This window comes from Molothrus ater, chromosome 21 (assembly GCF_012460135.2).
Source record: "Molothrus ater isolate BHLD 08-10-18 breed brown headed cowbird chromosome 21, BPBGC_Mater_1.1, whole genome shotgun sequence".
In the NCBI taxonomy this organism is placed as follows: domain Eukaryota; kingdom Metazoa; phylum Chordata; class Aves; order Passeriformes; family Icteridae; genus Molothrus; species Molothrus ater.
The window spans coordinates 8,879,513-8,905,959 of NC_050498.2; the positions used below are offsets into that span (position 1 = coordinate 8,879,513).

General features: G+C 43.3%; 2 protein-coding genes across 4 annotated transcripts; one reads left to right on the forward strand and one right to left on the reverse strand.

Annotated features, from left to right (window-relative positions):
• Positions 1-97: 97 nt before the first annotated feature.
• RPS6KB1 (ribosomal protein S6 kinase B1) lies at positions 98-15,567 on the forward strand. Of its 2 annotated transcripts, XM_036394895.2 has the most exons (15): positions 99-254; positions 3,376-3,425; positions 4,063-4,183; positions 5,045-5,113; positions 5,530-5,677; positions 6,301-6,358; positions 6,670-6,770; positions 7,644-7,734; positions 7,924-8,014; positions 8,331-8,438; positions 8,735-8,797; positions 9,540-9,617; positions 10,942-11,049; positions 11,618-11,730; positions 12,240-15,567. In XM_036394895.2, exons 1-15 carry the CDS (start codon positions 183-185, stop codon positions 12,475-12,477), a joined length of 1,509 nt encoding a protein of 502 aa, XP_036250788.1. In that variant the 5' UTR covers positions 99-182; the 3' UTR covers positions 12,478-15,567. The 2 variants fall into 2 exon arrangements, with proteins under 2 accessions (XP_036250789.1, XP_036250788.1); XM_036394896.2 differs by lacking the exons at positions 10,942-11,049; positions 11,618-11,730; positions 12,240-15,567 and adding an exon at positions 10,756-10,913 and having other exon boundaries at positions 98-254.
• On the reverse strand, positions 5,671-25,206 carry RNFT1 (ring finger protein, transmembrane 1). Of its 2 annotated transcripts, XM_036394897.2 has the most exons (9): positions 25,125-25,206; positions 23,120-23,506; positions 22,699-22,775; positions 21,993-22,093; positions 21,234-21,387; positions 19,686-19,844; positions 18,867-18,932; positions 18,332-18,433; positions 17,230-18,152 (listed from the first exon to the last, which is right to left on the reverse strand). In XM_036394897.2, the coding sequence occupies exons 2-9, from the start codon at positions 23,463-23,465 to the stop codon at positions 18,018-18,020; spliced, it is 1,140 nt and encodes a 379-aa protein (XP_036250790.1). In that variant the 5' UTR covers positions 23,466-23,506; positions 25,125-25,206; the 3' UTR covers positions 17,230-18,017. The 2 variants fall into 2 exon arrangements, with proteins under 2 accessions (XP_036250791.1, XP_036250790.1); XM_036394898.2 differs by lacking the exons at positions 17,230-18,152; positions 25,125-25,206 and adding an exon at positions 5,671-5,744 and having other exon boundaries at positions 23,120-23,563.
• Positions 25,207-26,447: the final 1,241 nt, after the last annotated feature.

A 26,447-nucleotide genomic window follows, 5' to 3' on the forward strand; every position in this document is an offset into this window, starting at 1 on the left:
GCAGGCTCGGCCGAGCCGGGACGCGCGCTGCGCGTGCGCGGCGGGCGCGGGCGGGGCGGGGGCGCAGGCGCGCTGCGGCCGCGCAGCCGGTGATGGCGGCCGCGGCGGCGCTGCGGGGCGCGGGCCCATGAGGCGGCGCAGGCCCCGGGCACCCGGCGGAGCCAGCGAGGGGCGGCGGCGCCATGGCGGGAGTGTTCGACATCGACCTGGACCAGCCCGAGGAGGCGGGCTCGGACGAGGAGCTGGAGGAGGGGGTGAGAGCGGCAGCCGGGCCGGGGAGGGAGCGGGGGAGGCCGCGGGGCCTGAGAGAGGGAGGGCGCGGGAGGCGCCGCAGGGCCGGGCGGGGGCCGCGCTTGGGCGGCGGCGGGAGCGCGGCGAGGCCGCGGCTGGGGCCGGGCACAGCCCGAACCGCCCGCGCCGCCCCGGGACATCCGCGGCCGGAGCGCGCCGGGGCCGCGGGCAGCGCCGCAGCTCTCCCCGCCGAAGTTCGGTGTCGGGAGCGCGGCACAAGCTCCGCAGCGGGGTTGTTGTAATTATTCCTGTATTGTCACATGTCCGAACGTCAGTGCGGGAATGCCGATCTTTCTGGAGCCGTGTAAAGTCGCTGCTCTCGCGCCAAAATTAAAAGGCGAGGTTTGAAACGCTGCGTTAGGCGGGTCAGCGCTGCGCGCATCCCGTGCTCTCCGTGCAGCGCACCTGACAATAAATTGCAGTTTGCTGCTCGTGATGCTCATCTGGGTCCTGCCAAAGCCTTAGGGGGATTCTATTGCATCATCTCTGTTTATGTTTTTCTAGGTCTTGTGTTGCTTCTCGATATTGTTTTGTATATTAACCCTTTGCTGTTGCTCAAACTGCCAGTGCATCTATTTTCTGCTCTTTAATACTAATGACAGTCTTGGAGTCTTTGAGGTCATGGAACTATTTGGGTTGGAATGGACTTTAAAATCATTTGAGGCCGTGGGCAGGGACATCTTTCCCTATCCCAGGTGGCTCCAAGCCCTGTCCTTGGACACTTCCAGGGATGGGGCAACCACAGCTTCTCTGGGCACCCTGTGCTGGGGTCTCCCCACCCTCCCCGGGCGGAATTTCCCCCCATATCTAATCTAAACCTCCCTGCTCTTGTAAAAAGTCCCTTCCATGTTTGCTGTAGATTCCCTCCAGGTACTTGCTTTGGGGAGATAAGCAGATATTCTGTTAGCCCCACTCCATGGAACCTGCAGAGACGCTGTTTTGACAGCTGAAGGCTTGAAAGCTTCTCAGCCTGCAGGAGGAGAAGCTCTGTCTGTCCCCTCAATAATCAATAAACACTTGGCTTTGGAAAACGTTTCTTGCATCACCCTGTTAATGCTGCCAAGAACAGGTTCTGATCGAGGTGGCCAGAAAGTTGAGTTTGGTCTCTCTTGTGTTCCTGTAGTCTCGGGGAACAATGAAACCATTGTGGATTTTAAAACCTTGCCATGACCGGCATCTCTATGGACTTTGGCAACCTTGATTGGTCTCAGGTGCCTTTTGGCAAACAGATAAAGGAGGGTGAGAATGGGCTTGAGATGAAAACAACCAAAGAGAAGGAAATGTAAGAGCAGGGAAGGAGGGGAACATCAGGAATGTGTGAGGGGCCAACATTCCAGTGGAGTTACCCCAGGGTGTGTGTGTGTCCTGCTAGGATCAGAGGGAGGATGCAGCCAGAGCAGGGCACATCAAGGGGCACACTCGGGACTGTGCTGTCAATTTTATGGTATTTCCCAAAAACTGTGAGTCCAGGAGGAGCCCAGACTGCTCAGCTGTGGCTTTGAGTAGGCACAGCTATCCTGGAAAATCTAAAGTGTTGTTTGAAAGGAGTTTCCTCAAAAGCCATGTGGTTGTTTACACTAATTATGATGGTGAAAAAAGCCTCAGCCTTAATTTAGGTGTTTGTAATAAAGGAAACAATGTATGGACTGAAGGACTGGTGGCTTCCCAGTGCCTTTCTTGGTGTTGTGAAAGAGAAGGAGCCCTGAAAAAATACCAGCATGGGATCTGAAGTGACTTTTGGTTAAATTAATACTGAGAATGAAACCCAAAGTTCACAGGAGCAAGAGCAGCACACGTAAACTCTGCCAGAGCCATTGGGTAACAGGAGTTGCTGCTCTGGGAACTGAGGGGTGTTTATTCTCTGGGTTGAATTTTTAAAAATTCATTAGTTGGCATCTGAGAGTGGGGTCAAGGGCAGCTTTGGTGGCTTTTGTTGTGAAACATGTCAATAAGCTGGATTTCTCTAATAAATGTCAACAGGAGGCCATGAGCTGGCAGCTCTCTGAGCTGGAAACAAACCTGATCTTTTGGACTCCTTCACTGCCCGTGGTGTTCGTAGGTGGATCCAAGAGTTAAATTCCCCTTTAGATCACCCAAAAGAAACCAGCCTCTGTAAACTTTAACGTTGAAATGGTCTGGAAGCTGGTGAAACTTTCAAGTTTTCTTTGGTTAGTGTTTTCACTTGGATAATATTTTAAAATGCACTCCTTGCTTGGGCTGATTTTTGCAGATCTCAGTGGTTTTCTTTTTCTTCTGCTTCTCTGAATTTCACAAGTCACTCAGTCTATTTAGATTCAGTCTGTAGGTCCCAGGCTGTTCAGCACGGACTCGCAGTTGTTATTTTGTGTCCATACTTTTACAAATAAGAATGTGACAGTGCAGTCTGCAGCTCACTAGGAGCCTGCTCCTGACTTTCTATTTGCATTCATTCCAGCTGTCTGCTGCCTTTGCACTTTTGCAGAGCCAGTGAGAGGGAAGGGATCAGGTTAAAAATTCTTTGGTGGAAATATCTCTGTAGAATTCAACCCCACTCCTTAATGGTGACTGCTTCTGGTGCTGAAGTGCAGGAACTTCTTCAGTATTGATTATTGGTCAGAAAATGTGTTTCACATTCTTTCATCACCATTGGGATTTCACTTACCAATGTAAAACATAAAACCTTCCCAGTAGATTTTTAGTGCAGAGGAGTCCCAGTTAAATCTTTATTATTGATCTGATTTGCATTGTGCTGCAATAAGACTCAAAAATTTCTGTGTAAGAGGAATTTTAAAGAAAATTGCAGTACCTTAACATTTTTCAAGTTCACTTGGGGCTGTGAAATTGCACCTCTGATATTTGAGGGATTGAATAACAATGCAGCCAGGTAAGACAGGGGTTCCCTGTGTCACTGTTTGGACTGCAAATCTGGCACAGAATTTAGTAGATTTTTTTTATCTTCTGCTGATAATTTTTATTCCTGACCTATTTAATTATATAGAGATTTTGTCTTTTCCAACTTAAAAAAGTTGTAAACCACATCAGTGCATTTATTTTTAATACTTTCCTTTTTCTAATTCATCTTCCTTCTACCCTTCTCATCCCCAGGGTCAATTAAGTGAGAGCATGGACCATGGAGGAGTTGGCCAATATGACCTGTAAGTTGCTGCTAGAAAATATTCTGTACCATTCATGCCCACCACAATAACTTCTAAATTTGTTACATTGTTAAGGTAAATAGAAAATTTTGTCATTCTGGTTCCATTTTGAGTCGTTTTTAGACGTTTCACTATTTCCTCACGTTAAAATTTGTCAATTGTATCTTGAAATAAAATAATAATAATAAAAAGAATTCTGGTGAAAGCTGCTGTTTGTCTTTTGATCCTTGTTTCTCCTAACAAATCTCTTGCCTTTGAATAATATTTGGATATAACAATATAAAGATATAATATGGATATAAAGATACAACATGGATATAACTATATAATATGGATATAATGATATAAAGAAATATCTGAGGTTTCCATCCTCTAAACTTAATTCTGGTGTAATGCAGATGGATTGTGCATTAAATTGAAGGGGATGGAAGGAAATCTTGCTACTATAAATCCCCAAAATCTGCAGGCAGCCCTCTCAGTGCAGGGTGCATTTGCACACAATAAACAATAATCCTGGTGCTGGGGGCCCTCCACATCTCTGCCCCTGTTACTCAGACACTTCCCAGGGAGTCAGTGCTTTCAGTCACTCACTGCTCAGTACCAGGTGGACTCACAGCCTTGTTCTGCTTTCCTGCAGTGGGATGGAACATTGTGAAAAGTTTGAGATTTCAGAGACCAGCGTGAACAGAGGCCCTGAGAAGATCCGGCCCGAGTGCTTCGAGCTGCTGCGCGTGCTGGGCAAGGGCGGCTACGGCAAGGTCAGGAGCCTCAGCACTGAGTCCTGCCCCCTCAGTGCTCCCTTGCTCTGCTCTCATTCCCCCCTCTCTGAAAAGTCCATTCTGCCAGAGCTGGGACGGGGCAGAACCAGCCCCAGCTGCCAGGGTGGGCACTGAGGTCCCTGGCAGGGCTGGAAGCAGCAGGGAATGTCCCAGAGTCATTCTGCATCCAGCCCCTGCCTCGTGCCTCCTGCTCTGGGGCTGATCTGCTCTGTCTACCTTGTACCTCCTGCTCTGGGGCTGATCTGCTCTGTCTACCTTGTGCCTCCTGCTCTGGGGCTGATCTGCTCTCTCTGCCTCGTGCCTCCTGCTCTGGGGCTGATCTGCTCTGTCTACCTTGTACCTCCTGCTCTGGGGCTGATCTGCTCTCTCTACCTCGTGCCTCCTGCTCTGGGTGTGATCTGCTCTCTCTACCTTGTGCCTCCTGCTCTGGGGCTGATCTGCTCTGTCTGCCCCTTGCCTTGTAGTTTGTGGGTGATCTCCTCTCTCTTTCTCTTGCCTTGTAGTTTGTGGGTGATCTCCTCTCTCTGCCCCTTGCCTTGTTGTTTGTGGGTGATCTCCTCTCTCTGCCCCTTGCCTTGTAGTTTGTGGGTGATCTCCTCTCTCTTTCTCTTGCCTTGTTGTTTGTGGGTGATCTCTCTCTTTTTCTCTTGCCTTGTAATTTCTGGGTGATCTCTCTCTCTGCCTCCTGCCTCGTTGTTTGTGGGTGATCTCTTCTCTTTCTGCCTCTGCCTTGTAGTTTGTGGGTGATCTCCTCTCTCTCTCTCTCTCTCTCTTGCACAACTTTGCTTTTTAGTTCATGCAGCTGAAATGTGTGTTTGCCATTGTGTTGCTGTTGTTTAGGTGTTTCAAGTACGAAAAGTAACTGGAGCAAACACCGGGAAAATATTTGCCATGAAAGTTCTTAAAAAGGTAACCTGAATTTCACTACTCTCTGAATCTTAAAAAAAAAATAATCTATGCCTCCATTTTAGAATTATCTAATTATTTAATATACCTAAAAATATGTTCTAGGATATATACAGGTTTTACTCAGATACAGTTGGAATTAAAATTAAACTTCAGATTTTTCTGTCTGGGTAGTTCTCAGCAGCTCATTTAAATAGGTCAGGAGGTCCTTTCAAGCTAAATTATTGTGTGATTCTATGAAATAAAGACTTAAATTTCTGTAAGAAACCTCTTATGTAGATATTGTGGTGAAATGTAATTTTTAATGCTGTTGCTAACTCCTATGTAGTGTTGTAATTTAATAAACTCAGAACTGAACTCAGTATAAAAGTCTGCCTTGTTTAGCATGTTCTGTGCTCACACATCCCTGCTTTTTACAGGCAATGATTGTAAGGAATGCCAAGGACACAGCTCACACAAAAGCAGAGAGGAATATACTGGAGGAAGTGAAACATCCCTTCATTGTAGACTTAATTTATGCCTTTCAGACTGGTGGAAAACTCTACCTCATCCTTGAGTATCTCAGTGGTCAGTAGATGACATTCTTTAACTCCTTCTCGGGGTCTTGCACAATCAGGAATTTGGGGTTCTTGCCCTACAAGTAAAAAATTAATGATGGCTTGGTGTCTTAAACTGAAACAGGTTTCTATTAAAAATACATGGAAGAACACAAATAAACTTTTTAATTCATACAATAAAGAGGAATGAAACATAAAATAGTTGTTTTTCATGAGAGTACAGGAGAGAAGGGGTTTTTAAGACTTTTCCTTCCACTGGATTTGTCATTTTTGTGTGTTCTGTGCAATCCTACAGAGTTACCTGAGGGTTTAGTCCTTGCAGGTTCTTTGTGACAGAAGAAAGTGTTACCTTTATTTCATGGTTAGGGAAACAGACACACATTAGAAGCAATTTTTTCAAGCTGTACCTACAAAAAACAGGGACAGAAATGCTCTTGTTTTTAAAATGCTGATTTCTTCAGGCTGCTGGAATCCTGAGGGTAACAGAACAGTGGCTCAGTTGTTTTTTTGTGAAACAGCCTGTGGTACAGCAGGCAAAAATACCTGTTGCTTATAGTTTTCCTAGAAAATAGACTTTTGACTGACTAAAAATGATACTTTTAATTGAGTACAATCTATTTTTTCTCATGACAGGAGGAGAACTATTTATGCAGTTAGAGAGAGAAGGGATATTTATGGAAGACACAGCCTGGTAAGTGAAGCTATTTTTGTAAATTAATAGTTTGGGTTTTTTTCCAAGTGCTTAAACTATATTTAACTACTCATTCATTTTAGAGGGTAGTGAAAGAGCAGTTCAGAGGGTTTGGGGAGGGTGTACACGTGCTGCCCTCACCAGTTTGTGCTGGTGGAACTCCAGTCCTAAAACAGAGGAGGGTCCATGCTGGCTGCTCAGTGAGGCTCTGTCCGTGGGGCTGTGATCAAGTTTTGGGTGTTGAAAACTGTGAAAGATTTGCTTAAGATGCTCTGCATGATTGAATATGTCTGATTTTTGTTCTCTTTCAGCTTTTACTTGGCAGAAATCTCCATGGCACTGGGGCACTTGCATCAGAAAGGAATCATCTACCGGGATCTGAAGCCAGAGAATATCATGCTCAATCACCAAGGTAGAACTGTGGGCATGAGCCAGTGCTCTGAAAACAATCCTCCCAAAGGTCACACACCTCACTTTTAGGTGACTCTCCTTAGGACAGAGGCAGGGCTGTACCACTCCTGGCATGAGTGAAGAGCTGCCAGAGCTGATTGCCCTCAAACAAACACCAATTCCTTCCTTGCTTGAATGGGCCACAGCAGGCTCAGCTTCCATGGGCCAGGCACGTTCTGAGGGGTTGATTTGCCATTTCTGCACCTCTGGATTTTTTTTTTTCTTCTGTTGGATCATTGTGAGTGGAACCTGTGACATTTTAGTCAATGGGGATGCCTGATGGTAGCAAAGGCACTTTGGGTAGGATGCCAGATCATCTGTGGCTGGAATGACTGAGGCAGCAGCTGACACTCCCCACTGACAGCACTTCCAGTTCCTGCTTGCACTGCTCCAGTGACTGTGGCATGATTAGTCTGACAGTCTGTACCACCCAGAATTTCCATGGTTTCCTAAACAGCATATTTACTTAGTCTGAGTCTTTGTACTGAATTATTCAGGGCACTTTACAGTTTGTTGAAGATGGTTCTGTGAATTTTGAAGCAGGCAGTAAAATTCAGTAACCTACTTTTTTTAGCTAAATGATGCTCTCAAGTCTTTAAATACATTTGTCTGTATTTGAATAAGTTTTGGTAGTTTGTCAAGTGGCAGCACTTGGTTTTCTCTCTAAGTGTGATTACCTTGTTCTATTCTATAGCTGCATTGCTTTGTCAGACCACATGTGGAAGTAATTCAGAGTAATTACATATCCACGTTAAAAATTCCTAATTTTTCTCAATGTTACTTCTACAAATGGCAGAATTCTGACAAGTCTTAAATCTGATCTCTTTAATTTCAGGTCATGTAAAACTGACTGACTTCGGGTTATGTAAAGAATCCATTCACGATGGAACAGTCACACACACATTCTGTGGAACAATTGAATACATGTGAGCTGCACCATGAAATACAAAATATTGCTCTGCTCTGGGGGTAATGCCTGTGGTTTGCCTTTTTTAACTGTTCAGTCACTTAGGACAGCTTTACTTGATAAATGGGGTTTTGTTTGAAAACTAGCAGTCACAATTCGTATTAATCTCATTAAAACACTTTCATATTTTTGATTTTTCTGCTTATAGGGCCCCTGAAATCTTGATGAGGAGTGGGCATAACCGTGCTGTGGACTGGTGGAGTTTGGGGGCATTAATGTATGACATGCTGACTGGAGCAGTAGGTGCACAGTTATAATTGCATGGTTTTCCCTCTGTAGCTTTTCTGCTTCCCTGTACCCTAACTCAGCTGCATGTATTATATATATTATATATATTATATATATTCCATAGATTGTATATATACACACTGCAAGTAAGAAAGAACCAAAACCCAGCTCTCCAGTTTGACCATAGACATGAGCTGCTTTTATCCAAACAGTGCCTATTTGCCGTAATTTTACCTGCTTTCTAAATGACTGAAGTGAGTTCTGCACACACAAATTAAAGATCTGAACAAGTCCTGTTTTTCCTCCTTTTTCAATGGTGCTTTCCAGCCTCCTTTCACTGGGGAGAACAGAAAGAAAACAATTGACAAGATTCTCAAGTGTAAACTCAACTTGCCTCCCTACCTCACACAAGAAGCCAGAGATCTGCTTAAAAAGGTGAAATTTTAATGATTGTTAGTACTCCACTTGTATGTAGAAAATAGAAATACAATGATACCACTGTGGCTGTTCAGTTCAAGCTTGATTTGTTACTGATTAAATCACTTTTTTGCTGAGTGGTACAGGAAGTGATTTCCCTTGAAAATACAACTGTTTTCAAGTGAATGCAGACTTTCCTGATCGTTCTGTATTCATTCTGTACAGTACTCACTGAAGTGATGATTCATGGCAGAACTAGTCTGGTTGTAACAGCATAACTAATTCTGCTTTTTTGGGTGTTATTTCTCATCAAGCTGCTAAAAAGAAATGCTGCCTCACGTCTAGGAGCTGGTCCTGGAGATGCTGGAGAAGTTCAGGTAACTGGAACTTAACTTGAGACTTCTTAAATGACCTCATTGAAAATAAACCAGCTTTGAAGGCACCTCAGGGAAGGACAGTGTCTGTCTTGAAGGGTAATGAGCAGAAAGGCAGCCACATGTGACAACTCATCAAAACCTGAAGTCTTTAAAGCTTAACAAAAGCAGCTGTCTGGCTATTTGATAATGTGAGATTTAGAGAATAACTTCTATTCTTTAGCTGTGTCTTGCAGTAGATCTTCTCTAGCAGTTGCACAATGCTAATTGTGCAGCCCTGGAAGGCTGAGGATGCTCTCAGCAGTCTGATGAGAGCCTTGCCAACCCTGTATTAGTGCAGCTCCCTAAGGGAAAAGAGTGGAATTCCAGCTTGGCTTTGCTTTTGTGGTGATATTGACAAGTATTAGAGAGTCCTCCATATTTCACAGTTCTGCTAATTTGCCATTAATGCAGTGTTTTGTCGTGGTTTAGTTCTGAAGTTAGAATGTGCAGAGGTGTTTTGCATGTAAACTGGCTTTTTCTGACACTTCCAAGGAAGTGGGGACGTGTGGCTGACTTGGATCTGACTGATCTCAGTTCCCAGCTCTTCCAGCTTCTCCGAGGTAGTGCTGCAGAATATTCCACACTAGACCAAATGTGATTTTGGAAAGAACCACCCCAGAGCAAGGGTCTGGCTAGAAGGTGTTCATGGTGGAGCTCTGTGCCCTGGGGGCAGGTGCTGACTGTGCTCTTGTCCCTGCTGCAGGCTCACGCCTTCTTCAGACACATCAACTGGGACGAGCTGCTGGCACGCAAGGTGGAGCCTCCTTTTAAACCCTTATTGGTATGTACTGGGAATACTGGGAGAGAGGTGTGCCCTGTGTGCCTTTAGCAAAGCTCCTAATAAAGCTGAGAAAGGTTCACTGTACAAACTGGAGTGCCACTGGTTCCTGGTGCTTGGCTTCCATCACTCAGGGGACAGATTCACCCTCGGTTAAAGCTGGCAGATCTGATCTGGCACCTGATCTGCTTCAGTCTGGATTCCTCCTGCTTCTGACCCATAGGTTAAACAGACCTGCAGGTGCAGTTCACTCTGAGATCAGCTTCTAAACCCTCTGCAGTAAGTCAGCACTTAGATTCAACTAGATAGAGTTGCTAAGCAAAAGTAAATGAAATCACCTAATTAAACATTTTCTGTGTTTGCTTATTAATCTTCACGATGCATCTCTTGTGCATTATGAGCAGGAGTTAGAGTTTACCTCAAACCAGTGATGTGATGAAGTTTTTATCATCCCATCCTGTATTTGGATGGTGTCTGTTTCTCCCTCTGGGTGCAGTCAGCCCAGCAGCTGTGGGTATTGCCACCTCTGTAACTCCCAGCTACTAAAATTGTCACCTGAAACTGCCTTCAGCATCACTAATGTCAAGCATTCTACAGCATGGGGACTCCAGACCCTTTTCCCCTCAGAAAGACTCAAGATTGGTATTTCCAAATATTTATCTGAAGGTGGTTTTGGGTTTTTCTGGTAGTAGCAATGTTATGGAAGTTTCTTGTATAAAGCAGATGGTTTTCCAACTTGTGCTTCCATGGTTGCATGCAGGCCTGCACAAATGAATACCTGCTGCCTTTCCAGTGACACAGGGGAATAAAGAAGGGATTTTGGAATTACTGCTGTTCTTTGAGCAAATGGAACAATATTCCTCATAATCACTTACTCCAGAGCTGTCCTCTGTCCCTCAGACTATAAACATTCCTGTATTTGCAAAAATGGGACAAAACTATCTGGAGAGGCCTCCAAAAACTAAATAGTTGCAACTGTTCTATACTGGTTGTGACAAGGGCTAAACTTGCAAGAAACTGGCATTGTATTTCTAAAAGTTTTTGTTTGTATTTTTAGATTTTTTTTTTTAAGTCATCTTTTTAATTCGTGTTCCTTTTTGATCCATAATTTTTGCCCCTCCCCCTTGCCTTTATTTCTCAGTGTCAGTGCCCATAGTGACCTCCCAGTGGCAGCGACAGGATTCCGACACCACTCCAGGGTTTTCCTCCAGCAGAGCTCTGCCAAAAACCCATGGAATGAACTCCATCCAGAGGCTGCACTGCTCACCGCTGAGCCATTTGGTTGATATCTGTAATATAAACCCTTAATCATTTTGTTTTTGCAAAGCAATCTGAAGAGGATGTGAGCCAGTTTGATTCAAAGTTTACACGTCAGACACCTGTTGATAGCCCAGATGACTCAACTCTCAGTGAAAGTGCCAACCAGGTCTTTCTGGTGAGTGAGCAGTGCCTGTGGAGAGGGAGCTTTGCTGCTGGGAGTGGGGCATTTCAGCTCAATCCATTCTATTGACTGCAACACCTTGAAGCAAACTCTCATAACTGAACCCAAATCCTGGAACAGGTGGGAAATGTTTGAAGGCTTTGGAAATACTTTGGTTATTGCTGACATTGTCTTTGTCCAGCAGCCAACAAACAGTGCTGCCCTTGTGGAATGTCAGCATTCTGATTCAGAGCTGCACTGTGAACCCTGCCCATGGCTGTGCTGTCACAGCCATGCAGAGACAACAATGGCCAGCGCAGAGAGCAAAATTCATTCAATTGAGTGTGCAAAATTCATTCAATTGAGTGTGCCTGGGGGAATCTGGGATCTGAGGAGAAATAGCTGGGGTGTAGCAACTCCCTGCAGTGCCACTGTTTGCTTCAAGGAGTGAGTAAGGGTTCATCTGTCTACACTGACTCTTCTTTTTCTCATTTTCCTGTAATAATCAGATTTTCCTAAGTGCCCAAACGATCCTGAATGCATCCTTGCCTGTGAGTTGCAGTGCCTTTTTCCTGTTTTGCAGGGTTTTACGTATGTGGCTCCATCTGTACTTGAAAGCGTAAAAGAGAAATTTTCTTTTGAACCAAAAATTCGATCACCTCGCAGATTCATAGGTAGCCCTAGGACACCTGTCAGGTACTTTATCTTCTTTGTCTTTTTTTTTGGAATGCACTTTTTGACAAGTAGTTGAAGCAGAAATACAGAAATTTTGTAAAAATACAAAATACAGCCTTGCTTTTGAGTAAGCCCAGCACTTCCATTAGAAGTGATTCTGTTTTATAAACCACATCATTAAAGACAAATCTGTGGTGTTGGGCAGCACATGAAGTTCTATAATTTGTTGCTTTTCAGTGCTGATACAGCCTCAGTGGTGACTTTGATACAGCTAAAACTGTTTCAGAACATCCCGAGCACTAAAGAACTGTGTTAGTACAGAAAATCCCTTCTGCTATCACCTCGACAGGAGAGAATTTTACAAGAGGCTGTGGTAGAAGCCAGACATGGGAATTTCCCAAACTCCTGGAAGTGGAAGGAAGAATTAGAATTGCTCCTCCATAGGAATTTGAGTGCAGTTTCCTGCAGAGTAAGGGAACCCCTTGGTGCTGTGTATGCGTCTCTGATTTTCTGTATTTCTTGTTTTAAAGCCCTGTCAAGTTTTCCCCTGGGGAGTTCTGGGGAAGAGGTGCTTCTGCCGGCGCATCCACCACCCAGGCACCCGTGGAGTACCCGATGGAGACCAGTGGAATCGAGCAGATGGATGTGACAGTCTGTGGAGAGGCTTCAGCACCACTTCCAATCCGGCAGCCAAACTCTGGGCCCTACAAGAAGCAGGCGTTCCCCATGATCTCCAAACGGCCGGAGCACCTGCGCATGAACCTATGACAGCACCACCCCAGAGCCCTGCCAGGTGCACACCACAACGGACAGGAGCCCCCCTGGAGCTGAAATCTGAGGGCTTGTTCGGTTTACTTTTAAAAAGTGACAGTATCAAAGAATCGGTCGTTGCACAGAGAGACTTGGAAAGCAAAGAAAAACGGATTTTTTTTTTTCCTGTCAATCAATGGTGCATAAAAAAAAACAAACAAACTTTAGCAAATGGTATTGCAGAACTCTAGGCACATCATCTTACTGATTCCAGTGACATCTTCTCACCTTATCAAGGATCTTTCAGCTTGAGAGCTCGAAACTGACAGTATTAAGGGGCAGGATGTTGCTTCAGAATCACTGGTGTAGTCGTGAATGTGTCGAGGAGGGTTGGCCCTTTCACTAGGCAGAGTTTGGAATGCCTGCAGGCTTGCAGCTGAGGGCTAATTAGCATGCAAGCTTCGTTAAGCGGTTTCCTACAATGGGGTGGAATCAAAGAGGAAAGCTAAACTTAATTGGTGTTTCACATTCAAAACATAATGAGGTTTTTTTATATATATATATATATAAAAATATATTTTTTTCAAATAGATTTTTTGATTCAGCTCATTATGGAAAGTATCCCCAAATGAAAAAGGCAAACTTAATTGGTTGCTGTGAAGAAAGTTCAAGGCTCTAGTTCTGATTCTCCTCCTCCTCCTCATGAACCCACCAATCAATAAGGGAATCAGTCACTGACCAGCCTGGCAGTGTGGGGTGGGAGAGAACTGTTTCCCTGCTTCCCCAGCTGAAATCCCCGTTTGTTCCTGCACAGACAAATGGATTTAATCAAACAGCAGTGCTGCTATGTTCTAGGCTTAACTGGAAGCCATGGGCTCACACACGTCCTGCTTATTTCATGCCTGTCCTCAGCAGACATTTCACTGGGAAACATCACTTTGGTACAGCTGGGCACAGCTTGCAGCTCAGATTCTTACCCACAGAGAGATCAACAGTGAGCAGAACACAAGGTCAGTAGAAATCTCTAGGAAGTACCACAGGAAACACAGACAAATCCTCCAGAGTATAAGGAAATCAAATATTTTTGTAACCAGTGGGTAAGAATTTGAGGATTTTTAAAATTATTATTATTATTATTATTAATGAAATTTTGCTTATGGTAGTTTCCTGCCATTATACATTTCTAAATTTATCAACATTTTTTTTCTATGCTGGGGCAATAAATTTGCTGATTGTATGAGAAAAGTGTTCAATGGCCTTTCAGTGAATGTCTTCCACAGTGGGTCAGAACTTTAGCAAAAACTTTAATTTAGCAAACATGTTCTTAAGGACACTATTTATGTTTTTAAAATTGTCACGATCTGTACAACTGACTTACAGGTACAAAGAATAAAATAAAGGTAAAACTTTACCTTACTTTAAATACTTCCTGCCTTAAAGAGAAAGCATTTCCATGAACATAGCTGGTGAAAGGGTTAATATCTGCAGAGCTTTACCCTAGGTTAGAGTGTGGGTGCTGTGTGCGTGTGTGTGGAGATGATCATGCAGCTGCATACAAGTCCTGTCACTTTTTGCCTGCCACACCTTGCATTATCTTTTAGTCAAACTGTGCAAAGTCGACTTCTGGTGTTTCACAACAGTAGGGATTTTTTTATTCTAGATTCTGCTTACTCTGTGGATACTGAATCTTTTTGAGCCATAGGATCCAAGCCATAAAACTCTCTGTAAGCATTGAATCCAATCCCAGTGCTCTCTGCTGGAATCGGCAGGGCAGAAGGATTCAGAGATACCTTGATGCTATCAAAGAACCAACACATAAAAATGGTTATGATTGAGAAAAAATGAGGTGGTTTTTTTTTTTTTTTAACTTCCTGATAAGCCTTTTGTTGAAAAATATTAAGTTTTTTTTTAGTTTTAGCAGGAAAATCAAGTTACCTTACAGTGACATACTGGAGGATTGCCATTGTTCAGTTGGTGACGTGGCCACGGGTGATTTGGTGGAACCAAAATCCAGGAGTGTTTGCACTGGGCCTATCTGCAAACACACAGCACCTGGACCTTCCTGACATTCACTGAGGATGAAGGAACTTGGTTTAAAAACAACAAAAAAAGAACTTTTTAGAGGCAGATCTCTCTTGGTCCTAGTTACAGCTAACAGTTGCTTTTTGCTTGGCTGGACAGAGTTGTCCAGTGGAATTGGTTTAATGGCTGGCAAGAATGGCAAGAGTTGTTTGTCTGAGTTCACTGATCAATCACAAACCCAACCCATTGGTTTTCCAAGGAAATTCCATGTACTGTCAATGTTTCAGCCCCTAATTGTAAATTGAATTCCCTACCATAACTGTGAAACTTTGGGAGTGTGACTCAGACAGCAAGCACACACTATGCAATATGGTTTATCCTGTATTTATTTGTAAAAATATCAGACATAGATCCTCTATATATATATATAATAGTGTCAAAATTACTAGTTGTGAACTAAGGGGAGTGGAGTTCTAGCTCCTGTCTGGCTATTTCAGATAAGTGCAGAATGCATTGAATATTGGAGAGCTTAACAAGTGCTTTCTTTTGTTCATTTAAAAATGTCTTAAATTTTTCATTAGAGTATAGAATCTTATTTTTTTTATTTTGTACAAGCTGCGCTTTTTTAATTATAATCACTGAAAAATTCACTATAATTTGATTTTATAGGATTTTTGTAGCATTACAAAAATATAGTAAAACTGAGGTTAATACCTGTTGTGGCTAACCATATAAAAGTATTAAATCTTAAACTTGAACAAAAGTCATATTTTTTTTTACTAGATGTTAAATAGGGAAATATTTTGTTCTGCAGGTCATTACCAGAAAAGGTTTCTAGGTCAGCTGTGTTACCAGCAGTTTTTCTTTTTCCCATTTGATGCAGAAACTATTCTGGTAGAAGATATTCAGAATTCCAACATTTTTCTCTGTGGGAGTGATGCATACATCTGACGCCATTCGTGTACTAAATTGTAATTTTGGGAATGCTGGAATAATTCCTACCAAGACTGTCTTAATTGTGCCATCTGACATTTGAATGTCATCCTGGTATTAGCTCATAATAAAAGATAAAAATCAACGAGTCAATTGTTCTTTTGAATATCCCTTTTTTTCCTTGCTGTGCTGTTTAAAGCTGAACTGCTGGAGAACATTGATATTTGAGTCCACTCTAAGTGTACACTTGAAGGTGATTTTGGGTCTGTTCTCTTTTCACTGTTAACTCCCATCCTGCTCTCAGTGTTAATCAAAAAGTGCATCAAACACAGAGGCTGTTGTGGTTTTAGGGCAGATGTTTGGGCTTTGGATGGTTGATTTCAATTCTGTCTCTACAGCAGGCTTGCTGCTGTTTCATTTTCCCAGTTCAGTTTATCCAAAGGAGAAATCCTTAAGAACAAAGCAAATTACCTGAATGTTTTTCCTGCAAATCCTTGTGTGCAGGTGCCATATATGAACTCCTCCAGTTGCTCTTTTCTAGGCTAAATCCATCTGTAGCTGTCTGCAGGAACACCCTGAGCTGCCTTAGCAGAAACAAAGGTAATCCCTGCCCTGCTTTCCATCTCTCACAGTTTCCTGCAGCTAAATATCCTCAAGAGCTACATGAGGTGGATGTGAATAGCAACTAAATGCAAATTTACAGATATGTTAATCCAAGTGACCTATTTGTTTTTATTTTAGGAAGTAGGTAGGCCCTAAGTATAAGAGGAGATGTAAATCATTGTCTTTGCTGGGAGCTCTGATGGGAAATGGAGCAGGAATTCCCTCAGAAACAGAGACCCAGGAGAGGCTCCTTCTGCTGCTTCCCCTGCGCTCTGGGGCTCCTAGAAAGTGGCTGTTGGTTGTCATTTCTCACCTTGTGTGTCCCTGCAGGCTCAGAGCTGCTGGCCTGGATCAGGAGGAGCCCATGGATCACAGAGGATGAATTCCACCTGTCAGGTACTCCCTTTTCCCCTGTCTCTAACTAAGATGAGAATGATTTGTTTGATTGATGAAGTGGAAATCTGAACCGGTTGACCAACATCTCTTTTTTTTTATTCTTGTTTTTTTAATAAAACATTTTGTTAATATTACTGGGTTTGGATAGAAACATCAACAGAAAGAGAGAAAGAAGAGAAATTGCTCCCTGGTCCCTGTTTCTGACCTATCTCCACACTTAGTGCAGTTGTTCCTACAATGCTGGAGACAAAGACCAAAGAATCAGGGTTGATTTCAAGCACCAACACTTTGCTGTGTTCCATAAAATAACCTTGGTGAGGTTACAGGCCAGATGTAATTATATTTCTTAGTTTGAATCTTCCATATCATTAGATTTTTATTCTGAATACTGGATTCTGCCCTTGGAGCTGTACCTTTGGGGTATTCAAGTGAGTGTTTCACTTTCTAATTGTTTTTCCTGAATTTACAAGCTTTCTAAATGTCCTCAGGCAAGAGAAGCTGAGTTAATGGTAACTAAATGTAACTTTCCTGTAACAATCATTTGAGTTATGCTTTCAGTCTGATCTGAATAGCAAAGTGAAAAAAGAAAATCAGGGAAGAAAGTGAGGTTACACAGAAGTTAGTGGTAGAAATAGCATAAAAAATCATGAATAAATTGTAGAAATAACATTAAAAAATCATGAATAAATTTAAAGGGTTTTTGTTTTCTTCAACCAGAAAAATACACCTGGCAGTGAGCAGCTGTTATGTGCTTACATGAGTTAATACCAAAACAATAAGGAATCTTCTTCCTTTATTCAACATGCACCAAGCAAATCGATTCAAATGCATTTATTCTCTCTGATTTTTATGCAAGCTACAAATTGCAAATAGAGTATAAAATAGATTCTCCCCTGTAAGAAAATCTGGCTCCTATTATGACAAAAATATAGTATTAAAGATTTCTTTTAAAAATACCAGCTTTATAAAATGCTAAGTAAAAAACTAACATCAGTGGTTGGTTTAAAGCCAAAAGATTAAGCCAAGGATCCATTAGAAGCCTACAAGAACCTAAAAGGGAAATACCTTATTCTTGTGCTTATCTACAGGTGCAGTGAGAAATAGTTGCTGTTCCAGGTGCATTAAAAAGCTCATTTTTCCCATTTCCTGAGCAAGCATTAAAGATCTTTAATGCCAGGAGTCACAAGCAGCTCTAATTCTCACTGCAGTCCAGAGGATAAAATTTGCTCATAATCTTAATAAAATCAGTGGGTTGGCCTTTTGGCTTGAGTTGTGTTAGAAGGATGAATACAGTTTAGTACAGTCTGGAACCCTACAGAACTTCTAAAAGAAAACGTTGAATTAAGAGGTAATGCAGCACATTTCAAGGATTTGACTGTTTCCTGTGAGAGTCACAGGAGAAGCAATGCTGGCTTTTTCTGCATTCATTCTGAAAAGTTTTCTCGACTTAGAAAAGGTCAAGTTGCCATTTTCTGCACTGTTTTAAATACATGGTATGTGGAATTTGGAAACTCCTTCCTTGTGCCACCTACAGTTTAATGTGCAGTAAACTGAAAAACCTTAACGTGAACAAACAAACTGGAACCCAAACTGTTTGACAAGCTTTAGAAAATCTGGAGATGCATAGATGTGGCTCCATCCTTCCACTTGTTAACATGGTCTGAAATAACAGTTCTGCAGAGTGGACAGGTTTTTTCTCTATTAAACCATAAAGAGATGCATTCTTCACAAAATATGTGCTGGAATGAAAAGAATGACAACTTAGAGCTTCTAAGCTCTTCCATTTATATTATTTGTACAGTCTGATTTTTAAAAATAATCATCAAACATACACTCATCTGATTGTATGTTGTCTTGTGTAACAGTATTTTAAAATATTCTTTAATTTAAAAAGAATAATTGGGATTATGTGCATTACCTGACAGATCAGCAGAATAGGCTTCTGAAATTCAGCTTGGCAAATGGAACAAATATCATCAGATTCAGAGCACTGTCTCTTGCTGGCTGGCACCCCATAGTGCTGCAAAACAAAGCATTTGCAGCAAGTTTGAATTTTGAGGGGGATGAAAAAGCCCCACCCAAATACCAGGACAGAAAGGAATTTGGAATAAGGGCTGCTATGTCAGGGAAACTTAAATCCCCAATCTAAAGGAACACAGCAAATTTTAAAATAGAAGCAGGACAAAAAGGATTATTTCACATTCTTTTATCTGAAGGGATGTGCAGGTTTTTTGTGGGTGATTTTGTTGTTCAGGTGACACCAGCATCATTCAGTCAAGGAACTCAGAAATGGGAGAATGAGTATCCAGGGGTTCATTTAAAATGCATTTGTTTATTGCTAAATAAACAAATGTAGCAAATCCCAATACAAAGGAATGGGAATGAGGAATTTCCAGAGGGATTTTCACGTGAATTGGGGTTATGGTTTTGTCAGAAGAGAATTCAGTACTCACTGGGCGTGTGAAAAATATCCGTAAGACCTGCCTGAAGTTTCTCCATTGTCCAAAAAAGCTCAAAAGCTGAAATGGGAAAGAAAACTTGAGTTATGCTTCGTGGTTTTTTCACTGTGAACTAAAAAGCTCCCAAGCTTTTGATTCCAGCACTGCAAGTCTCACTGCAGGTTGGATGTTGGAATCACATAAGCACAGCAATAGTTCAGCCTGACCCTATTTTAAATGTTTGGAATGTGACCAAATGAAGAATTTAGGCTGAAGTTTTTCCTAGTGGGGGTCTGGTTTTTAAGAGTGTTGAGGTTCTGAAATGAAGCATTGGAGTGCAAATGCATCAGCATTATTATCATACTTGCAATGGTCTTTAGTCCTGGAATTAAGGTACCAGGGCACGAGGAAGTGTTGGCCATTCTGAAAGCCAAACTGGTTACACTGGGGCAGGTGGGCTCCTGGAGAAGCAGAGGCAGCAGGAAGATGGTTAACTTGTCCCACAGCATACTACACAAGTTACAGCCTGGAAAATGGTGACTCTTTTAGCTGTAATTTTATCTTTATTTTCGCAGGTTCTGTGTCTGATGTGAGGGGACCCATGGGGGTTGTGTCCTTTGCTTTGAAATCCCAATCCAGTGCTGGACAAAGATGATTTTCAGTCCTGAGCCAGTTCTCCTGGAAGGCTGCAGCAAACTGCAGCACCTTGGCAGTGAGCTCAGAGGGGAACATTCAGGAATGTGTCGTGTCTGTAACCTTCCACTGATTATTCCTGCAGAAAACCACGTGAAGAACTCCACATAAAATGTGAGAAGAGTCCAAAGCTTTGCATACCTTGAGGATGAGGTAGAGGAGGCCCAGCAGAATGCCAAGGGTCCATCCCAGGGCAGTGTCCAGCTCCCCATGGGCCATGAGGTAACGGCACCACACTGGTATGGGGACAAACATACGGTAATACTGGCAGAGCTCTTCTAACAGCATGTACCAGTAGCCCTGAGCAAGACATGCAAAGGAACAGCTCAAGATTTAAAACTCCAAGGATTTGCAAAATACACAGAAAAGATGCATTGTTATTCTTTGGAGTAGCTTCTTCTCTTAATGAATCAGTTAAATGTGGAGCACAGGAAAAGAGATCAGAGGATGAGTCTCACAACTGTCCAAGTCACAGTAACAGAATTGATTGCTGGACTGCAGAAAATCAAATTATAGACTGAACTGGGATGGCTTGGCAGGTGCCCACCTACTTAACAAGGCCGTCAGACTTAATTTCATAAGCACTAAAAAAAGTAAAGTTACATGAAAAAGGAGAATGACCCAAATTGTTCACAGCCAGAGTTGTGTCCTGCACTCAGGGTTTAAAAGTGACAAGAAGGTTCATGTACACTGTGTGTGTACATGTGTAATAAATATTTAGCTTAACTTTTAAGGAAATAAAGTAAGTTTTTCTTCAAATTGTATTTGTAACTCTTTCTATAATGCACACTGGATAATGCCACAATTTGCTGCTCTTGACCAGATTCCTTCTTTAATTTAGCCATAGTTGGTGTAATGGATTTCTCAGTAAATTTTTTGCATGTTACATCACTGTAGGAAAAAAAAAAGAGATCTTGATTATAAATCAGTATTTAGAGAAGGCAGTTGTACCTCAGAAGAACTTGTTCTGGTACATTATAAGAGATAAAAAACACCCTGTTCAAATGCTACCACATCAAACTGTACTTGCTAATTTATTTTTTCTGAACCAGCACTAGTAATTGCAATTTTAAGATAAAATGTAATTGGTTTTGCCTGCCTCACCTCGGGGAGCAGATAAAAATACAAAATAAATACACCACCAGTGAGTGTAAGCTTCTGAGAAAATTATTAAACCTCACTGATTTGAGAAATTAAGCTATGCATCAAATTCCTTGATCTGCCACAAATATTCCTGAAGTTTATTAACAACAAAGAAAATTCAGGATTATTTTTGAAGAGACAGAAAAAAACAGCTGTATGCATGTGCAGATCTTAAAATCTTGACAGTTCTTGTTGAACATGTGCAAAATTTGCTGTGCTCCAGCTGCTGCAGGCCAACTGCCTGTGTACACATTCCTGCAGAGCAGAAAATAAAGGGTTTGCTTCAACCCCCAACTTGGAGACAGAAATAAACCCATTTATCCCATGATATAATACAAGCAATTGTTTCTGATCTGACTGAAAACCTTTTTTAGCACCAAGCAGAGAAGAACATGAAATCCACAGGGTTTTCTTGCCCACGGTGTAGTGGTGGATTATATACAGACATTTAATGAAAGATTTTTCTCTGGGTAGAATTTAATAATTAGTTACTTTTACCATAAGAGAATCTTCACAAGGAATCCAAACTACAGCTTGTTTCCTTACCTTGGATTTAAAGGACATGATAAAAGAAGGCACCAGGAGAACAAAGCACTTCAAGCCCATGAAGAGGAATTTCAGAATAAAGTCTGTGACTCCCACAATCCAAAGCACCTCCCAAAAGTTCATAAAATCCACAGTGGGGCTTAAGAAGATTAAGCTGCAAAAAGAAGTATCAGAAGTTACTGGAGCACCCTATTTACAGGAGACTGTAACCTGAGATTATCACAGCAGGTTTAATTAAAAAAGGAAACCTGGTTTACACCAAGGGGGAACATTTGCTAAGAAAATGAACTGCTGATTGTAAATGGATCACTGAGGATCTCTGACAAGTTTTCCATCCTGGAGCCTTCTTTGCTGGAACTTCCTCACAGCCCCATCCTGCAGAGCTCAGTTTGCTGTCTCAGTTTGGCATTTAGCCTTTGATTTCCAGCCAAGGCTGCAGCTACAGAATGGTCAAGGGGGAAAATCAACTGGAGTCATGAACTGCACAGAGCCCCAGGATGCCACATTTGGCATTCCCAAGGGTCAGAGCTGGCAGTCAAAGGCAGGAATGTTCTCTGGGCTACAGTCATGCCATTAAATCAAGTATGGAGTCTAGGAAATTCCAGCATACTGTTTTTAAGGACAGCACCTGTTAAATTTGGCAGAAGGGGAGGAATGGAGATTAAAGTGAAAGACAAACCAATGGCACAATTAAAGAAAAACAGCAGATAGTTAATGTCTGGGTGATTTATGGTGGGGTAGAGGTGTTTGTGCACTTACCTGTGATACAGGGACTGAGAGTGGAAGGTGTAATACAAGAGCAGGGATGATCCACTCAGGTAGAGCAGTAGCCACGTGCACTGCAACTTGGAGCACCGTTCCTGCAAGGGGATGGATTGCACAGACACATGGCAGTCCTTGCCTCAGAACTGTGCTGGGATCCCTCCCAAACACCAGGTCTACCAGAGGACACTATCCTACACCAGGTCTACCAGAGGACACTATCCTAGGGGGTTTAGACCCCATAAAACACGAGACCTCCATGGAAAGGTAAAGCAGTAATTTTAGTGTTTTCAACCTACCAATTTCTAGGTGTACAAAGGTTTTTTCTAAAGATGACCAAAACCCAACCCCCACTCTGAAGAAACAGCAGGTTTCCTTTTGGGAGTGAACACAGAGCTGAAGATTTAAACTGTCAACTGCTATTGCATCCCACAGATTGAGTTAAGAAGGTAATCCATAACTTACAAAAAAGTGATTTCAATAGTCAAAGTCAGAGGGGGAAAAAACACCCCCTTGAATTCTGGAAACCTTGTTATCTGAGAACTTCCCCTGTACAGAAGCATTAAGACTTTACTTCTGTCTTGATAGCTAATATTATTAAGTAAATAAAACATCATGTCTGTTCAAATTTCTTTCAAAAATGGATTAACTTGTTAAAGTCTTCCTTAACTTAAAGAATTTTGTTGCATAGAGTGATACTTACTCTGAGAAAAACCTGATTTACTATGCTTTTGTTTGCATATGCATAAGTTGTTAGCAGCCCAATTCCAAGAGAAATGCCTATTAGGAAAATAGGATCAGTTATAAACATGAAAAGGAAAAAAAAAAAAAATCACTGAACTGGGTTAAAAAGCAGCCACTTCTAATATGTCTTTGTAATTAGAATTAATAGCTCAGACTCTCAAGCCAGGATAATTAAGCACATTGTACATATGCCAGCAAAGGAAACAGAAGCCACTGAAATGTAGTTTAGTAAATCTCTCTTTCTGATGAATAAAGCAAACAAAAATAAAGCTAAAAATAAATCGAATTACATTCCAGGCAGGGTTATTAGTACATTTCTTGGCCGGGGAGGGGAGGGGAGGAGGGCCTGCTCCCCCGGAGCCGGTTTGGTTCTACTCTACCAGTGCTGTGCTGCACGAGGAGTTTGACGCCGAGGATGAGGAGGTAGGGCAGGCTCCTGTGCAGCCACTGCAGGAGGCAGCGCAGCTCGGCCAGGGAGCTCCCGCCCTGCTCCTCGGGCTCCGCAGCCGCATCCTCGGGCCCGGCTGCCTCGCCATGGCCGCGGCTCTGCGAGCCCCGGGAGCTCGGGCTTTCCCTGGATTCCGGCGCGCCGGAGCCCAGCTGGATGCGCACATCCCCGGGGCAGGGGCTCTCCGCAGCCACCCTGGCCGAGGAGCAGGAGCAGGAGCAGGAGGAGTCACCACCGCTGCCCTGGATGCTGTGGAGATGGGCACAGGCGGGGTGCATGGTGGGGGCTGCTCCACGGGGCTCTTTCTGATTCGTGTCTCCTAGAGCGGGAAATAAACAGTTGAAAGAAAGAGAGAAATAGTTCAGGAAAATAAAAATCCAATAGGTTGTGCAAGATTCTCTGAGATCCGGCCCGAGTTTGTTGCCTGAGATCCTCCCCTCTCCACAGCTCACACCCCCTCTCCTGTGTCCCAAATTAAAATTGTTTCCTTCCCTCCATGTGCAGATTTTCCTGGCTGCCTTGGGAACAGCTAAAAGTGAGAATCAGAACTGGACAGGAGACCGGCACTGGCTTGTACGGGAGAGATCTTGGAAGTGCTGCATAATTTCACAAAAATAGCAGCAGCAGTGGGCCAGAGAAGGAGCAAACACTGATGGGAAGGAAGCAGGGAGGACATTTCCATGCATCCATTAATTGGTGAGCGCTGGCTCGGACACGTCCAGTCAAAAGCCAGTGCATGCTCAAAACTGAGGGCCATTATGAGATTAATGAGATTATCCTGTCTGGGGAAGGGAGCAGAACCAGGTTAGGCCATTTTCTAAAGCATTTAAAAGAGTGAAAAATGAAATGCAGCCAAATGAGGGCTGATTTATCTTTCCTTTGGCATCTTTTGGGCACTTTTTCACTTCTCTGTGAGTCTTTACTCGGATCAAATAGGGTTAAATCAACTTCTCTGGACTGGTGTGACATCAGAGTAATGATTTTGGAGAATGCCTCGAAGCTGAATTTGACACAATCCTTGTCACTACGGAGTAATATTGAAACACCGAGAATTTTGATATAATCATTTTCCTACTGTTCAAACTCTTACGGATTCCTCTTTGAAAATATTTTTTTTCACAGCTAGGTTCACTGGGGATACAGAAACAAAGTTCTGGATGCATTTGCACAAACCTCAAATTCTTTAGCCTTAAAAAAGAAGGTAACACTTAAGAGTAGAACCACTTTAACACATGAATATGAGAACTTACTAATATTTACAAGTGCTGTTCCTCCTACTACTGTTTTTGTTTCGTTGGCCAAAGATGACATCATACCCCAAAACAACCTAAATTCTCGTTCTGTATTTTTTTGCACACGAATAAAACCGATGAAGTGGAGATGGTAATGACTAGTGAACAGTGTTACAGTGTTACTGAGCGATGCTTTTACAGGAAGGAGTAAAAAACATAATTCATTCGCCCTGATGGTGTTTTGGGTCTGGGTTCTGCAAGAACTGACAGCTCAGTGCTCAAAAAGCCGGAGCTGGAGGATCGCACCGCCCCTGGCACAAACTTTCAAATCACCGAGTTATTAAATGTGATTGCAGAGAAGACTCCCGCACGCACCCAGAATTTGTTCTCCCCACTAAAAAATTAACTAAAATAAGGCTCTTGAGAAAGGCCCCTTGGAGCATTCCCCGTCTCCCGGGGCCGCCGCTCCCCCCGCGCTCCGGGAGCTGCCCCCGCACCTCACCGGGACCCCTGGGAGGGTTCGAACCGCCCGGAGCCCCTCAGGAGGGCTCATCCCGGGAACCCCTCGGGTGGGTTTGAACCGCCGGGACCCCCACACAGGGAAGGGAAGGGTGACCCCAGAGCCGCGTCCCCGTGTCCCCCTCCCTGCCCCGCGCCGTGAGGGGACGCGGCGGGCGGCCCCTTCCTCCCTTCCCCTCACGGTACCTCATGGGGCGCCCGGCGCCTCCCGCCCGCCGCCCGCCGCCATCGCCGGGGCCGAGGGGGTGGGAGAGGGCGCGGCGGGGGGAGGAAGAGGAGGAGCCGTGAGGGGAGGAGAAGGAGGAAGGAGAGGAGTGAGGAGGAGGAAGGCTGCGAGCTGGGCGTAGCTCTGGCAACGTCGCGGCCTTGGCCCCGCCATGGCCCGTGAGGAGGGCGCGCCTCCCCTCAGCCTCAACCCCGCCAAAACGAGGGGGAGGGTCCTGTTGCTGTTTATTGAAAGTCTCAATTAAAATTAATCTGGGAGGGCAATAATACGGAAGGAAATGAAGGGATGGATATAAAAGTAGATGTGTACTGCGGTGTCATTACTCGTCGGTGGCGATTAAGGGAGTCCTGCTGTCTGGAAATTGGCTTTGCCTCCCAGGAAACCTGAGGAAGGCGCTGCCCTAGTTAATGCTGCTGTAGCTCTTGGGAGAGGCTTGGAATGAGACAGATACAGGTTTTCTTTTGAAATATGCTCTTGAATAAATTAGTTTGCGTCCAGAAATGGCATCTGTTTTCCCTGGCTCAGATATTTTTCTAGAAAAAGTGTTTAGGTATGCAGCTCACACGGAAAGTGGGACTAATATCTAAGCAGCTTTGAAACTCGGTGCTGTGTTGTTTTGAGTTAGGACAGAAATGCTGGTTTAATTCCAAAGTTTGAATACAGCAATGCTGTGGGGTCAGTAACCCCTGGAGAGGGAAAGGATGGGCCCTTAGATGTAGATGTTATGAAGTGGAAAACGAAGTGTTTGGAAGAGTTAAGTGGCCTGATTTTCAGTGACACCATCTAACAACAAAGCTTCTCTTTTCTTTTCAATGAAGTAGCTGAAAACACTGGCTGCATCTCTGTGCTTCTTGGAGGTAGGTTTTGAGGAGGCAATTTGGTCTGCTTTTATGATGTTTTTGGAAACTGTGCCTAGAATTTCCCGACTGGAAAGTTCAGGTCACATATCCTCTGTGTTTTGCTCAGGCTGTGGCTGATGGATTGGAAGAAACCTGGGCTGGTTATTACAAATATACTTTAAGTATTAAACATGTTCCTGTTCCTGTAGGCCCTCTGAAGTCAGAAGACCTTTCTCATTTGTGTAATTTTTCTTTCTAATTATCTCAATACTGCTCAGTAGCAGCACCGATGCAGATTTCAGATGCCTGGCAGGAAACACTCAAAAAATGTTATGGCCATGTCCCCATCCTTCCAAGGATAACACAAACCTGTTGTGTTTGGCTTCTGCTGTGCCATATTGTTCATTCTCCCACTCTTTGCTCAGTCACTCACTCACATCGTGT

Bases quoted from the DNA above. Each gene is read 5' to 3' on its own strand.
- RPS6KB1 (XM_036394895.2), top strand. From the start codon at position 183: ATGGCGGGAGTGTTCGACATCGACCTGGACCAGCCCGAGGAGGCGGGC. The intron at 4,184-5,044 runs GTCAGGAGCCTC...GCTGTTGTTTAG, and splicing joins GCAAGGGCGGCTACGGCAAG to GTGTTTCAAGTACGAAAAGT. The intron at 9,618-10,941 runs GTATGTACTGGG...GTTTTTGCAAAG, and splicing joins CTCCTTTTAAACCCTTATTG to CAATCTGAAGAGGATGTGAG.
- RNFT1 (XM_036394897.2), bottom strand. From the start codon at position 23,465: ATGCACCCCGCCTGTGCCCATCTCCACAGCATCCAGGGCAGCGGTGGT. The intron at 21,388-21,992 runs GTAAGTGCACAA...TTCTTTTTGCAG, and splicing joins TCTCAGTCCCTGTATCACAG to CTTAATCTTCTTAAGCCCCA. The intron at 18,153-18,331 runs GTAATGCACATA...TTTTCATTCCAG, and splicing joins CTATTCTGCTGATCTGTCAG to CACATATTTTGTGAAGAATG.